This window comes from Labrus bergylta, chromosome 3 (genome assembly GCF_963930695.1).
Source record: "Labrus bergylta chromosome 3, fLabBer1.1, whole genome shotgun sequence".
Classification (NCBI taxonomy): domain Eukaryota; kingdom Metazoa; phylum Chordata; class Actinopteri; order Labriformes; family Labridae; genus Labrus; species Labrus bergylta.
Genome location: NC_089197.1, coordinates 6,192,472 through 6,209,209, shown reverse-complemented (window position 1 = coordinate 6,209,209; position 16,738 = coordinate 6,192,472). Strand labels below are relative to the sequence as shown.

General features: G+C 45.6%; 1 protein-coding gene across 14 annotated transcripts in view; it reads right to left on the bottom strand.

Moving 5' to 3' along the window:
* LOC110003487 (tetraspanin-18B) overlaps positions 1–11,705 on the bottom strand; it is a 19,355-nt gene extending 7,650 nt beyond the window's left edge. Inside the window, exons 1-3 of one of the 14 annotated variants that reach the window (XM_065952539.1) lie at positions 11,512–11,701; positions 5,523–5,575; positions 5,194–5,279 (exon numbers count right to left, since the gene is read on the bottom strand). In XM_065952539.1, the coding sequence (XP_065808611.1) occupies positions 5,194–5,196 (3 nt within the window). In that variant the 5' untranslated portion in view covers positions 5,197–5,279; positions 5,523–5,575; positions 11,512–11,701. Of the gene's footprint in view, positions 1–5,193; positions 5,280–5,522; positions 5,576–11,511 lie in introns of all 14 variants that reach the window. The other 13 variants (XM_065952540.1, XM_065952537.1, XM_065952542.1 and 10 more) reach the window with 13 other exon arrangements.
* Positions 11,706–16,738: the final 5,033 nt, after the last annotated feature.

The following is a 16,738-nucleotide window of genomic DNA, read 5'->3' as shown; positions in this document are numbered from 1 at the left end:
CGTGTGTATGTGTGTGTGTGTGTGTGTGTGTGTGTGTGTGTGTGTGTGCGTGTCTGTGTGTGTGTGTGTGTCTCTGCGTGTCTGTGTGTGTGTGTGTGTGTGTGTGTGTGTGTGTGTGTGTGTGTCTGTGTGTGCGTGTCTGTGTGTGTGTGTGTGTCTCTGCGTGTCTGTGTGTGTGTGTGTGTGGTGTGTGTGTGTGTGTGTGTGTGTGTGTCTCTGCGTGTCTGTGTGTGGTTGCAGATATTGTGTCTGTAACATGTTTTCTGTGACAGGTCGGCATGTCGTGTGTTTGTGCTGACAGAGACGTGTTAATAACACTGAGTGCACACACACACACACACACACACACACACACACACACACACACACACACACACACACACACACACACACACACACACACACACTTATTTCATTAACCCCGACCTCTCACAAAAGACAATTACAATTACCCAGAGTGCACTGCTGTCAGAAACCTGTGTAATTGCAGGCAGAGTGGAGGGTCGTCTGCGTTCTCATTAAAAGAAATGTTTTAACAGAGCGCAGCGATGAGCCGTAAACGCTACTCGACAATCACACAGTGAGAGCGAGCACAGCTGCTGCTTTAGGGAGAGAAATAACTCCAACACTTCAATCTCAGACTTTAGCTTTTTGATTCTTCTTCTTCATCCTTTAAAAAAGTCTCTCCTGAGAAACTCCTCTGCTCACACACGAAGATGTTATATATATATTATATATAGATGGAGGAGGAGGAGGAGGAGGAAGAGGAGGAAGAGGAGGAGGAAGAGGAGGACAAGGAGGAAGAGGAAGAGGAGGAGGAAGAGGAGGAGGACAAGGAGGTAGAGGAAGAGGAGGAGGAAGAGGGGGAAGAGGAGGAGGAGGAAGAAGGAGGAAGAGAGGAGGAGGAGGAAGAGGAGGAGGAGAGAGGAGGAAGAGGAGGAGGAGGAGGAAGAGAAGGTGACGAGGAGGAGGAGGGAGGAGGAGGAGGAGGAAGAGAAGGTGGATGAGGGAGGAGGAAGAGGAGGAGGAGGAGGAAGAGAGGTGGACGAGGAGGAGGTGGACAAGGAGGAGGAGGAGGAGGAGAGGAAGAGGAAGGAAGAGGAGGTGGACGAGGAGGAGGAGGAGGAGAGGAAGAGAAGGTGGACGAGGAGGAGGTGGACAAGGAGGAGGAAGAGAGGAGGAAGAAGGAGTAAGAGGAGTGTGGACGAGGAGGAGGAGGAGGAGGAGGAAGAGAAGGTGGACGAGGAGGAGGTGGACAAGGAGGAGGAGGAGGAGGAAGAGGAGGTGGACGAGGAGGAGGAGGAGGAAGAGAAGTGGACGAGGAGGAGGTGGACAAGGAGGAGGAGGAGGAGAAGAGAGGTGGACGAGGAGAGGAGGAAGAGGAGGAGGAGGAATAGGAGAGGAAGAGGAGGAGGAGGAGAGGAAGAAGAGGAGGACAAGAGGAAGAGGAAGAGGAGGAGGAGGAGGAGGAGGAAGAAGAGGAGGAGGAAGAGGAGGAGGAAGAGGAGGAGGAGGAAGAGGAGGAGAAGAGGAGGTGGACGAGGACGAGGAGGAGGAGGAGGAGGGAGAAGTAGGAAGAAGAGGAGGAGGAGGAGGAGAAGTAGGTAGAGGAGGTGGACGAGGAGGAGGAGGAAGAAGAGGTGGAGGAAGAGGAGGAGAAGGAGGAAAAGGAGGTGGACGAGGAGAGGAGGAGAGGAGGAGAGGAGAAGTAGGAAGAGGAGGTGGACGAGGAGGAGGAGGAGGAGGAGGAGAAGGAGGAAGAGGAGGTGGACGAGGAGGGAGGAGGAGGAGGAGGAGAAGTAGGAAGAGGAGGTGGACTGAGGAGGAAAAACCACCGGCTTCAAAGAATGACGCTGAACAGCCACTGTCAGCAAGTTGACATGTTAGAGGAAGTGGATTGATCCCTGTTAACATGTTAGTCTGACTGAAATCGTACCGAGATGAATTTCACAGCGGGCACCCCTGTGTGACACACGGAGCATTTCTAATCTTTGAATTCATGCAGGACTTTCCTTCATTCAGGAAACACAGATATGCAGGAATAGAATATTTTGTCCCGCAGTCCTGCGCTCCAAAATTCAGACATTTCTATCGATATGTGGATCATGTGCAGTGATTACTGCATGGCTCTATCTGTACTGATAGAGCTACTGACCACATCTCCTCATGGGAGCTCTGAGCTCTCAGGTCTTTCAGGTTCCTCTGGATTGTTGGTGGGGACGGCCTGCTGCATGGACCCCCCCCCCCCCCCCCCCTCCACTGTCACTGGCGTCAGTGTGTTAGAAGCTCAGGATTCTTCTCCTGCCAGCAGAGGCCGGGCTCTCGAGTAGACGGCGCTCCCCCAACCTCAGCGAGGTGATCTGGCTCTACTACCACCCACGTCCCTGACGCCCAGCCTCCGCCATCGGACCTGTGTTGTCCCCACAATCACCGCCGTCCTCATCCATGCACGGCCTGCTCCGACCTCCACCTCAGCAGAAAGGAAATCCGGACAACAGGAACGAGAGAAACACAAAGGAGAAATCCTTCCTGCATATTATCCCATATGCTCTTTAGTAAGGCGACTCCAGATAACACACAGACCATTTAAAAATGGCGAGGACATCTTCTGATTTACAGTCCAACATTAGACTGGTTGTGTTCTTGAGGTACGAGATCTTGTCACAGTCCGAGTTATTTAATCATCATTCGTATTCAAATGAACCAAAGCTTTGAAGAACTTCACATCTTTAGTCAGCCAAACGTTTGCCAACACATTTGTGATATCCAGAACGTGTGCAGGAGCTTGCTTGTCATTTTAAATCCCCGTATTAGAGGTCCAGGACTTTTTGTTGTCGTGGTATAAAAACAGGTCTCTATCATTTCATTTGTATTAGCAGTCTGGGAATCTTTGGGTGTCTCACGATTTGATTGAGAAATATTTTTCGATCAAAACGATTCTGGATTCAAAGTCCTATTTTTGAGTTAGTACTTCAGGATCCAGTCATCTGTGAGACTGAGTTAGTTAAAGAGCTAACACTAAAAAAAAGTGGGTTATGACTCTATTTAAAATCTCAAGATAAGAATCTTCCCCTCCTCTAATCATGACAGCTCTACAGTATAATAAACAAGCAGACTTCTGATCCGTTTCTCCGTCCTCTCACTGCGAAGATGCAGACTTGAGATTCCTGAGAGCTTCCTCTTCTTCTTCTCCTTCTTCTTCTTCTTCTTCTTCTCTGCAGTTTAATGAGGACAAAGTGAGAGTCAATAAACCCGAACATGTTGGAGAGGCTCGTTGGAGTGTTTGATGAATTAGATAATTAAAGGGAGATTGCTTCTGACCAGCCTGAGACCTCTCTCTCTCTGCTGTTTAACATTCAGAGCAGGAGGTCAGTCAGTGTGAGCTAAAACCTTCTCCACACACCACACTGTGTGTGGTGTGTGTGTGTGTGTGTGTGTGTGTGTGTGTGTGTGTGTGTGTGTGTGTGTGTGTGTGTGAGTGCGTTCTCATCTCCTGTTTTTATCACGTTTGCATCTCTGAGACTTTTGAGCATGAAATAAGATAATTTCTCCCTCGTGTGGTTCTCTTGTGAAGCCCGGAGGTCGAGGTAGAAACTGTCTGACGGGTTTTGGACGTGAACACGATATCAGATAATTTATTGTTTTTAATTATTAAATATTGCAGACAAACTCCAGCACACCGTCTTAATTGTAAAAATACATAGTGAACAAACTAACCAAGACCAGGACGTCCAGAGACCAGAGTGCTCCAAGCAAGTCAAGACCAAGACCAAGACCAAGACCTTTAGGGATCAAGAGACCGAGTCAAGACCAAGACCTTTAGGGATCAAGAGACCGAGTGAAGACCAAGACCAAGACCAAGACAAGACCAAGAGCTTTAGGGATCAAGAGACCGAGTGAAGACCAAGACCAAGACCTTTAGGGATCAAGAGACCAAGTCAAGACCAAGACCAAGGCAGGATGTGACTGACTAAAAGACCAAAATATACCTGAGACCAGAGTGCTCGAGACCGAGTCAAGACCAAGACATTAAAGAGATCGAAGCCGATGAAAGACCATAAGACCATATCCATGTCAATCTCAGAAACCTCACCTCACCACACCACGTGATTGCAGTGTTAGCCTCCAATCTAATGGAGGCGCCTCCAGCCATCATTGGGCGTGAAGCTGACATCCAGAGACAGAAACATATCAACGCTCACATCAAACCTAACTCAGAGTCATCACAATCTAACAAGTCTTTGGACTGTGGGAGGAAGCCACACACGCCGATCACGCACGTTGGGTAAAGAGATGGACAGACGGATTCCTCCCTTTATGAGAACTTGAGCTGATGTGGGGCGCTGAGTCACGCAGGTCTGTGGTGATGTGGTGGGAAATGACGTGTCTCTCTCCGAGTTGACTCGAGGACAGAGTGATGTAATGTCGAGTGCTGACTGTGCACAGGGGGAAAGAGTCATGGCCCCAAAATAGAGTTTAAAATTCAGACTTTAAATATTTAATACAAACATGAAGTCAAAGCGGAAGAGGAGGAGGAGGAAGATGTGGAGGATGAGGAGGAGGAGGAGGAAGAGGAGGAGGAGGAGGAGGAGGAAGAGGTCCACTTCATCTGTGGGTCTTTTTTTAATTCACTTATGTGTCTCCTCACATCCCACGTTGTTTCCTGACACGAGGAGATGACCAGATGAGAACTCTTCACTTCACAGCACCAGTCTGATGCGGCGTCAGGTACTGATGATGTGCTGCACAGCTGATTCACCTGTCACCTGTCACCTGTATGTCTTGGTCTCAGTCAGTGTGGTCTTGACTACAACACTAATCTGAAGGCAGGCAACAACACCACTTCTTTCTGTCTGACTTGGTGGTCAAAGCCCATCATGGGGGACTTTGGAGCGTGCTCAGAAGCCCAGAAGTCTGAGTCCAGTTTGGGTCTGATTGATCTCCAACCACATTATGTAGACGTGTTAGTCTGACTTTGAGAAATGTATCATGCACAATTGCAGTCAGTCTGACATGTTTACAGGAAGTCGGGCGATCACAATAAATCCACTTTTTCTACCTGGATGTAAACACATTCTGCTGTCAGAGTACGAGCCTTCTCATTGGTCAGGCTGACTCATAGCGGTTAAACAAACAGAGAAGAAGTGTGAAGAGATAGAGAAGAGGACAGAGAAGCGTCAGAAGGTATCGTACCATATGTACCTGTTTAATGACTGTGTTTCAGGTGAAGGTGGAGAACCAACGTGCTCGTCCTCTGACGCTGTTCTGCTTCACTTCAGCTGCAGAGAGGAGAGAAAGTCTTAGTACGAGATAACCTGTGGCGAGAACAGAGTCAACCGTTTCAAACACAAACATGTTGGTCACGTGTGAAATATTTACTTGATGGTTTTTATTATGTTTTATATTGAGCGACAGCTCCGTCTGCTGCTCGTTTCTTTTTTTCTGTTAAACAAAAACAACTGTGACCCCGGCCCCGAAGTCTACCTCATGTCCATCCGTTTCAATAGCAACCATAACATTACCTGCAGGAGTGAAAGCATGATGGATGATGCTCCTTCAGAGCCGCCGCAGCAACCTACACAACATGAAACGACGAGGAAACGGGCGAGAAACGGAGAAATCGATGATGTAATGAGAGCGATGAATCAGGCTGTCAAAGTCATGCTCCGTGTGCGTTTGTGTGATTCACTTCATGATTCATGTTTTTTTTTAATCATGATTCAACCTGCAGGCTTGTTTGTAACAATTGGAAAATTAACCCTTTAAGGCTTTCAAGCTCTTTTGTTTCTTACTTTTGTTAAACCTGCTACATGACTCGTGTTCCCGCTCGGCCTTCGTATACTGATGTGGGACGAATGATTTCAGAGAATTTTGGATCATAAAATAACTAAAAACAGGGCTGCAGGTAGCCGGGTTCGAATCCGACCTGTGTCCATCCACTCCTGTCTCTGAAAGTAAAGGCAGAAAAAGCCCAAAGATAGAACTTTAAAAGAAGACCAGCAGCTTTATGTGCAGAGATAGTTCCTGAGTTTTAATTGGCATGATATCTTTATCTTTTCTCCAAATCGATTTAACGCTGACATCGAGCTCAGCTAACTGACTCAGAGAAGAGTTTTTTTATTGGGTAGGTGAGGTCACCTGTTGGACAAACTCTGGCTTGTTTTTATGTCAAACATTAGAGATCATGTTGCATTGTGGGAGTCTGACACTGTAAGAAGTCATGAAACAAACATCGGTACGGGCAATCGGCTAAATATTTTCTATTTCCGTTCCTGTGGTGTGTTTGAGTTTTACTTGAATCAAACTCTGGTGTCATGTCACCCCTAACACCTACAGGTACCAAAACATGAGGTTTACAATCTCTACAAAATAAAAGAGTCTATTATATCCTCAGAGAGTTCAAATCGGATCAATCTGACAACAGAAGGAACTTCAGGCCTGAAATCTTTGATCACTTTATGCGTCTTCTTGATGTGTAATTGTGTGTTCGGCTACAGGCTGAAGATGAAGATGTGGTCCTGTCATACAGAAGGGACGTGACTCACGATGTGTCGACCTTCAGATCTGTTGACAGCAGCTCTGCCCACACAGAGACGAGACCTTCCCTCTGCTGCTCACTCACAGAGACAAACTGACAGAACACAGAATCCCCGTCATGTGCAGGCGGACTGAGCGCTGACTAATCCTCAACTGTTTTCATCTCTGAAGTGTTTAATGACAAGTCGATCAAACGCTCCTGAACTCAACGCCATCCTGATCAAAGCAGAGTCAACAAACTGCTCCTGCTGCTTATCCTGCCATCAACAGACACGATTAAGTGGTGGTCAAAATGGAGAAGCACGCCGACATGGACAGAAAGACATTCAAAAACAAACTATAAAACATCCAAAACAAATAAATAAATGATCAGACGTACAACTGAAAAGAAATGCAACAAAATAAACGCTGCATATCCAGTCATCACCGCAGAAGTGCTCCAGGCCTGTAGGGGGCGCTGAGTGGATCAAGCATGAGACGAGAGGTCTGCAGGCTGCAGCCATAGCCGACTCCACTGGACTTAAAACGTCATCCTCCCAGTGGCCTAAATCAACCAGCAAATATTTTCTCCTTAAACCCGGTTTCACATCGATCCATTTCTGCTTAGCGCCACCTTCTGGCCTGGAGCACTCCTATTGTCGATACCGGATACGTTAATACATTTGTGTTGGATTTCTGCAGTACGTTTCTGTCGTTGTATTTGTTACGATGTGTCTTTATATTGTCTTGATTATATTTTGCAGCCTGTTTCTCCTCATTAAAACCTTTTTGGTGGCTGCAGCTTGATAGTTGTACAGCCGACTGTATTGTTTGCAGTGAAAAATTGTGGAAAAGGGATTGAAGTTTTGTAAAAGAGGCTGATGCCATTAAACTCCATCAGAGCTGCGTCAGGAGAATAATAAGAAGCTGGCTCTGCCTCGCTGTCAGGAGCTGCTCTACACTCACAGTTCTTCTCTGACTGCTTAAAGGAAAGCTTCACTCCTGATGGAGGTGGGATGAAAAGAAAATGACTCCCATCACTTCAGCTCTCTGTGCTGCGTGAGCGCCGAGCTGTCAGGGGACACTTCTTAAAAGATACAAGTAAAACATGAACCTCCAGAGAGCAAATAACAACTGAGAGGAGGAGGAGGAGGAAGAGGACGAGGGGGAGGAGGAGAGGAGAGGAGGAGGAGGAGAGGGAGGAGGAAGAGGAGGAGGAGGAAGAGGAGCAGGAGGCCTGTCTTAATGCAGCTCATGCTGGTTTCATACAAACTGCTAGTTTCACAAAATCAAGACCACAGTCGTCCTGACTGATCCAGGTAGAGCAGTTCAGATATCGAGGTTCACAAAATGCCTCTGATGTCGGCTCAAACGCAGCACCGCTTATCAGCAGGTACACCTGAAAATGCACTTATGTGACAATATAAAGTCAAAAGTTTTATCCAGCAGGCTGCGCTGTGTTGTCACCACAGAGGTCAAAGTTTCCTAACTCAGTGACATAACAGCCCGGGGGTGATACGCTGAGCCTCAGCGTATCTCAGCTCCTGTGACCAAGGACCACACAGGGAGCAGACTCCTCATCACAGCTGAAAACATCTGGTTCAGGTTAGCAGAATGAAGCGGAGCGGGTGCAGAAATATCCAGTCAGCAGGTTTCTCTCTCTCTCTTCTGCATGCTGAGCGTGGACGTACGAGTGGCTGAGTGCCAAACGCTCTGGTGATGAAGCCCCCGTGTTTCAGCTGCAGCTCCTCTCTGTGTTTCATGAACCACAGACCGTGACTGAGAGCGTTTGGAGTGACCTCACTGTGTGCAAACATACAGTACGGTGGCCCTGAAGGTCGACTGCAAAATCACTTCACTAAACGCAGAAATGTGTAACACAGAAACGTGTCACAATTTTTTTTTTTTATGTCTCTAAAAAGCTTTCATGTTGCTCAAAATATTTTTGCATTGCTTGAAATGATTTTGCTGTTGACCTTCTGAGAACAGACGAGTTGTTGAGGTCGGATTTTAAAGAGCAGACACAGTTGGACTTCTGATCTCTAACTGAACGTCTAATATATTATAACGATCAGTCTTTATCTTTTAAGGAGGAGTCAGTAGAAATGTTTGTAAACATTCAAACATGGCCCCTCCTCCTGGGCTCATCGCCCCCAGAAGCCCCGCCCCCTGCAGGAAGTAGTGTGTACGTTTACTGCTTGTACCTACACTGCAACTAATGCACGCTAGCACAAGCTAACGGCCGGTGTTTGTCACCTGTCTGTCCAACAGGAAGTAGACCAACTCCACGTCCACAGGTAAAAGCCAACACAAGGTTCACCCTCGTTTTAGAACGAGCTTTATCCGCTTGGTGTTTCTCCTCACTCTGATTATATTTTCTCTTCTTTGCTGCTACGTCCATGGCCATCATATTCACTGGTTTGAATGGCGTCCAATCACTGAATTGTATCCACTCCTAAACTCACCTGCTGCGCTGTCATTGGCTGGAGGAAACACACCAGCTCCACCAAGAAACATCCCGAGTCAACCAGAACAAAGCAGAACAGTAAAATCCAGTCAGAGGACAGAGTCTCTGCAGACACAGTCACCACCACAACATGTACGGAGGCCCAGAAGGGACGATGGAGCAGCTCTATTTTAGGATAGCTGTAATCATCCTTCTTCCTGTACTAAACGTTTCATTGATGCTCCTGTTTGTCCTGCTTGTCTTTAAACTCTCTCTTCTCTTTATTCTAATAAAACATCTCCTCTTTGAATCCCTGTTTATTTTTATCCTCTGTTTCTAATTTAGGTGAAGCTCTTTGTGACAGATTCACACAGATTCAGAGAAGATGTTCACGGTGAAGTCTTTTGTACGCCTGACTAACACATGACCACAAAGAGAAGAGCAGCCCCCCCCCCCCCCCCCCCCACCCTCGCCCCGCCCCCCAGTGCAGCGACAGGGTTCAGATCAGGGGTCTCTCTGTGAGGCTGACCCACCATCTGCTCCTTAATCTGGTTAAAAGTGGAAACCTCTGACAGAGCAGCAGGATGTGAGTGTGATGTGTTCACATCGTGTTAAAGACGATAATTCAATCAGCCAATCAGAGAAACCCGCCTCTTTCCTCTTTATGAGGTTTAAGCATCAACACTGAATCTCCCATTAGAACAAACCTGACAGCTCAACACACAAACCAGCAGATGACACACAGGAGCACAGACACTTTGTTACTTCTTTAAACTTATTTATGTGAAATATTTGTAATGTTTGACTCTAATTCAAAACAACGTTCATCTGAGTTCAACTTAAAAGGTCCGGTTTCTTAAAGAGTGGTCACATTGCTTCCTTTAGGCCCGGCTCAGGCTACAGGAGTCCTAAAATCTGATCTGATTCTGAGACTGATAAAGTCTCTGTAGCGTGCAGCAGTAGGACTGAATGAACCCTAGCTATGAATTGTGGGCTGAAACTCTGGTGTCATCAACCCCTATAGTCTCAGGTCTGCAGGTCTCTAATTTTCAGAGCCTGACCCTCATAGACCCCCTCAGTCCCCCCTGGGGACTCTGGTTCTGTTCAATCCTTTTGTCAGAGACCCGCTGTGATCCACAAATAGACCAAAGAGACCTCACATGAACACGAACAGAGGGGACAGATGGAGACGTCTCCGTCCTCCAGAGACTCCACCTGAACGCTCGGGAGGATGGGGGCGAGGAGGAGGAGGACAAGAAGGAGGAGGAGGAGGAGGAGGAGGACAAGAAGGAGGAGGAGGAGGAGGAGGACAAGAAGGAGGAGGAGGAGGAGAAGAAGGAGGAGGAGGAGGAGGAGGAGGAGGACAAGAAGGAGGAGGAGGAGGAGAAGAAGGAGGGAGACAAGGAGCAGAAAGAGGACAAGGAGGAAGGAGACAAGGAGGAGGAGGACAAGGAGGAGGGGGACGAGGTGGGAGGAGGGAGACAAGGGGGAAGGAAACAAGGAGGAGGAGGAGGACAAGAAGGAGGAGGGAGACAAGGAGGAAGGAGACAAAGAGGAGGAGGAGGGAGACAAGGGGGAAGGAGACAAGGAGGAGGAGGAGGACAAGAAGGAGGAGGAGGGAGAGGAGGAGGACAAGGAGAAGGAACACTGAAACACCTGTCCTGTGTCTGAGCTGCTTTATCTCATCATGACTTTAAAACTTTACCTTTGGGCTTCTGGCTTTAATTTAGCTGTGAGTAGAACTTCTTGCAGTACTCATCGTCATGTTACCAAAACGCAAAAGATTAGAAGAAAACCAGTTTTAATTTGTACACCATTAAACTCATTAAACTGTGAAACTCAACACGCTCCCTGTTACAACAGACTTTAGTTGAATTGATTTTCTTCTCTGACATAACACCTTATCTTTACCTTAACCTTTAACCTTTCTTTAAAAATGTAATTAACTCTCCTTCCAACAAAGTTCACCTGGTTCATTTCTTATGTCACCCTGGACTGCTTTATGCTTTATGAGATTATTATTTGGTGGCTATTATCATCAATTTAGTCATTAACAGATGTGCAGAATTTCAAAAATGAAATAATAATTTGAATTATTTGAGGATTAAATCGATTTATATTATTTTATTTACGTGTGTTGCTCTGAATTTAACGTTGACATTGTCCGGTGTTACGGTTTAAAGAGTGACCGAGTTAAATGGAGACTTTCAGCCGAAAATATATTTGGTTTGTCGTAGTTACAAACATAAATTGATGTTAGTTTTGACATTAAAAATATGCAATGTTGTTGCTACACTCTCGGTCTTTAACATCTGTTGTAACCATGACAACCACAGACTCCACAGACTGAAAGTCTCCAGTTAACACGGTCACTCTTTTCACCGTTACACGGGCAAACTCCCGCACTCTCGTCTAAATTGAGCCGACGATTATTTCTGGAAAGTTTCGGTACATTTTCGATATTATCAGTCATTTATAAGTTTAAGTATTTAATTATAGCAAAACTTAACGTTAGCGTAACGTGCCGATTTATTTTAAGGTAAACTCACTGAATCAGAGTCTTTGAATATTTACCACTGTACCTCACCGCCAAAGCTTCTTCCGGACAAACGTCGCTTTACTCTGCCGTTAAAAGTCTCCGGACGAACTGATACATCCAACAAACTGCTCACAGTCTTCAATCACTCTCCCCGGCAGCTTCTGTTCACTCCTCCGTCTGTGCGCGACTGTTCTCTGTGTCACGGTTTAAACAGACGTCAAGCCAACATGATAATACACGCTCTGTTTCCGGTCCAGAGTGTCAGAATAAAACCACTTCCGCAACAGGTGTCACATTGAAATGTGTCATCTAGTAGGAAAATCTGGGGGCTGCTCCTTTATTTCAATTTATTTTATAAATGTTTTTATTGGCATATTAAATGTTTAAAACGTAATTACAAACAGTAAAACTTCAAAATAAAGCCCACGCTAATTTAAGTCCCAATCTCTTTCACTAGCCTGGTGTTGCTGCACTATTTGATAGCTCTCCATTAGAGGCCCCTCTGCATTTAGAGTTGAAATAGTTTGTGAATCGAATGATTTAAATCAAAAATATGTGAATGTTTGAGTATCTACGGAAGTGTATTGCATTCATGTGGGGAATTTTTTTTTTGGCCTGGTTTCTTGTTATTACGAGCTAAAGATCTCGTTATTACGAGAAAAGATCTCGTTATAATGAGAAAAGATCTTGTTATTACGAGAAAAGCATTAGGGTGGTGGCGATGAGGAGGCGTGGGTTTGTTTATGGGAGTGTACAGTACACCAGTGGCAGCTCATGACAACATTTCAGTATAAACACTGTAGCAGGCGATTCCGGCGCTGCAGTTGTTTTTCATGGGTTTCAAATATTTTCAGTAAATGCTTAAGCGTATCTTGAGACACTACGTAGCCAGCTTGAATGCAATTCAGATGCATGACTTTATATCGGTGAAGCATACCATATCTATTTAACTGATCCTGGAAGAATAAAGTTATGTCAAGTAGGTCAGATTGTGCTTTGCTTTCCGTCTGAACAACCTTAACGCCTTCAGATGACTGCACTAAGTCGACAAGCTCATGAGAATACCATCTGTATTACTCAAAGATGATAATATTTCCCAATGCCTTAAACCAAGATGAAAATGAAACACAATCAAATCAATAACCATCATCAACCGTCATCGTTGCCTTTTGATCTTCCTCCCTTCTCTGCCTGCCACAATGCAAACTTCATTAACTTCATTCTTTTTAGTTTTTGCAATGTGTGTCTTTTCTCGTTATAACAAGAAACCAGGAGGAAAAAGAAATCCCCACATGAATGCAATACCCTTCTGTAAGTATCTCATCAGAAACACAAAATCTAGTAATCTTGTTTAGTTTTCCCAGCACTCAGAAACTGCAGCAGCTGAAAGTGAAATTCTTTCTCACATGAAACAAATCGACAGAATAAAAACATGTTTGCAGAGATAAAAGCATGACATGAACTCCTCCCTCCCCTCTCTGTGCTGTTTCCTCTGATGTTGCGTTCACTATAATTGATGATGTGCCTCCGAGCAAGGTGACCTCGTCCTCTATCTTTTAAAGGCTTTCATGAAGCCGACACACAGTTTATTTTACACAGCTTAGCATGAAGTGTAATAGCAGAAGGTCGCTGCATTCTGCTGTTTGCTGAGAAGTAGTTACAGCTGAAAAGTTCCTGGTATGGGCTGATTGCCACGTGCAGAGGGTTACATGGTCAAGTCCTAAATAATAAATAGGAGATATTTGGTTAGAAAAGGAGGACTGTGGACAAGGTGTTACACTTTATTATGGAATTATAAGAGCAAAAAACCATCAAAAACACACGATTAATGTAGCCCACGTTAAATCAATGAAGTGTTTCATATTGTAGGTTAAGTTTAAAATGTCTGTGATGCTTCTTAAAGGAAGAATGTGTGACTTTTTGATCCAGTAGATGTCGCCCTTCAGCGCCAGATATATTTATGTGGAACATGTCGCACATTCTGCCTTTAAAACAAGTAAGACACAACAAGTAAATCAGGGCTTTATTATGTCTATGAATGATAACAAATTCTTCTTTTGCTCCGGTATTAATCAGAGCCTGGTCTTCCTGATGACGCCTGCAGCTTCATGTTTCTGTGTGTAGGGACTGAGGAACATCCCACACACAGAAACACCTCTGTTCCCTCTGACAGAACAGAAACATCTGGCAGAAAACATGGAGGACACCTGGGAGATCCGGTCTGTTCAGCACAATCAGACGAATGGGACACCTCCATCTCCTTCATGGGTGGTCCACATTTGTTATGCTTTCACCTCCTCTCTGCAGCTCCAGTCAGAGATTTACGGTTTAGAGAAAAGCTGCAGCGATCAGGGAGCAGGAGGGAGATATTTCAATAATGCAGCAGCCTCCTGTGGGGCTCACAGCGGGAGAACCACAACACATCAGTGGGATTTATCTCCGCTTTAAAGACCGGGGCCTTTTCTCTGAGGACACAAAGGCTATCAGGTTTATACAGACAAATATACAACATCATTCAGTTTTAGCTGAAGGTTTTTTAACAATTAAACATGTTAAATGTTAGCAGAGGTTTCTCAGTGTCATCTCCTGCAGGCAGTGAAGTTGAAAGATGTTAACGTCTTGCAGTTCCTCCAGTATCCACTAGAGTCTGTCTCCTGCCGTGAGTCAGGCTCCCGAGCGCAGAGCCAGCGCGTTTCTTACCCGAAAAACGTTACATGACCACAGGGCCGAAGAGGTGTTTATTCTGATAGCATCCTTAGAATGCAGTTCATGTTTTTGAAAGATTTCCTCCCTTTTACTACATATCCAAATCAAGCAGCAACCTCAGGTGTTGAAAAATGAAGCTGATGCTGAAGTTTAAAATCCTGCAGTTCCTCGACTGTCCACTAGGGGCTGGCTGCAGAAGCACAGGAAGTCACATACACACCCATTCTAAAAAGCCTGTTTTTACAGCAGAGATTAACATGTTTACAGCCTGGTTAAAAAAACAAATAGGTCTGATTAGCTCATGTCTCGATGGACACACACTGTACGGGGGTGGTGAATGTTTTGATGACTCATCAATTTTAATTTAATGAAGGATAAGAGTTATTCACAATAAGGCGTGTAGCTGACCTGATTGACAGGTGGGCGCGGTGTAACGGTTTGTCAGGAGGTTTAAAACCCGCCTCAGCTCCAGCTCTCAGCCTGTCGTTAGGTTGACTGAAAGTTAGACTGAGACAGCATTTCCAGCATGGAGACCGCCATCGATGGGACTCCAGCGCCCCCTGCAGGAACAGACGGGGGACGTCACTCAGGCTTCAAACATTCATATTTACAGTCTGTGGTTCTAATGTGCCTCTGTGTCATACCAATTTTTGTTTGATAAGAAGGAGCAGATCGTGTGGCTACATGAAGCAGCTGTTTGTGTCGAGAGAAGAGAGACGTCGGAGCTCACAGACAACATGAAATATTTCAGAATCTTTATTTTATCTTTCTAACACAATCAGCTGTGTTTCACTCTGACAACTTTAATCCCGTCTGTCAGCGAGGAAATTCAGATTCCCGCAGCATCTCGTCACCTTGACAGAAAACTTAAACTGTGTCTTCGATGCGGAAATCTTGTGTGGCGGTGAGTTTATTCTGAGCGTGCTCTGTCTCAGTCCATTAACCCGGGGCGTGTTTTTCCTGTCACCTGTCTGCAGGTGTGTGATGTGTGAACTGTGACAGGCCTCAGGCGGAGCTGCAGGCGTGAAGGGCGCAGGCAGGGGAAGGTCGTCCTCTGGGGTTTGAACCGACGGGGGGCAGATTTGTGTCTCTGTGATTGAAGGAGGGATGGAAACACTGCACTCACTTTGATGTTTCAGCTCAGATTCTTTTCTTCAACGGACTACAGACGAGGAAGTGCTCGCAGCACGGTGGCGTTCACGCTGTGTGTGCACAAATTTGTTTGTTCCTGATTAATGACATTTATTCATGTGGACTCGAAGGTGGATCCACTGAAAACATATTTGTAGTTGCAAAGACTTGTAAGCTTGCTGCTTTAAACCGAACAGAGCCACCATGAGCTCTCCCATCCCGACAGCGAGCCCCGTCAATCAAAAATGTGACCTCGTTAATCCGTTAACAAAGTCAGAAGACGTGAGTTCTTCAGAGGCCGTGATGAAAGTACACACGTGTCTGTGTTGAAAGATCTACAAATAATAGAAACTTGTTTCATACGTCACAATTTTTTACTTTACGAGACTCGCATCAGGCCACGCCCCCCTCCCAGATCAGGAGTAGGGCCTGAAACCTCACAGGTGAGCTCAGGCCTGCTGACTGGTAGATTTAACACGTGAACCCGGGTTGATGGGAGACTCCGACCACAATCCGGCCGAAAGTCGTCGACTGTTTGAACGCTTTAATCTGAAATATCTGCTCAGGAAGTCATTACAGTTAGACGAGTGTGTTCACCCCAAATCATGAACACACACACAAGACGTCCTTCATCACAGACGACAGGAAACAGGTTGCACACAGACACACACAGACACACACACACACACAGAGTCCAGAGCAGTGAGGTCATCATGTCAAACTTAATGTAATTTGACCTTACAATGAGCAGCGTTGGATGTTCAGACAGGAAGTTGTGTGTGTGTGTGTGTGTGTGTCTCCCTGCTCAAACATGGAGCTTTGTGGATGAGTGAAAACTCCAATTTAGACCATAAAGCAGGGGAGGATTTAGGGCGGGTCTTCCTGTGATTGACAAGTGTTTCCATGGCAACATGAAAAAAGTCTTCATTTGTTGTACAAGACATTTTGATGAGTTGGTTGTTTTCAGTAAGTACATTTTGTTAACGCATGTTTTAGCCTTTAATTAGCATCCAAATCACATTATCAGAGGACTACAAATGCACCTAGCTTACTAAGCTAGTGTTAGCTGATGACTCAGCTTTGATGAAGCTGTCCAGCGTCTCACAAACAGTCTGTGGTTCCTGCCTGAGTATCTCTGAAGAAAAGATGGAAGTCAGAAAATCAAGAACTCGGTACATCACTGTTGAGAAAGACGGAATGACATCACACACAAGTTTACTGCGTTCAAGTCGTGAGTTGGCAACAAGTCGGACAAGCAACATGGCCGCCTCGAGGAGAACCATTATTTGTTAACTAATACCTGACGATAACGATACACTACACCACCACAAAAACACGTCCACAGATAGAACTTACCGGATACGATCAGTGTGATAGATTTAATTCCACTAAAAGAGGAC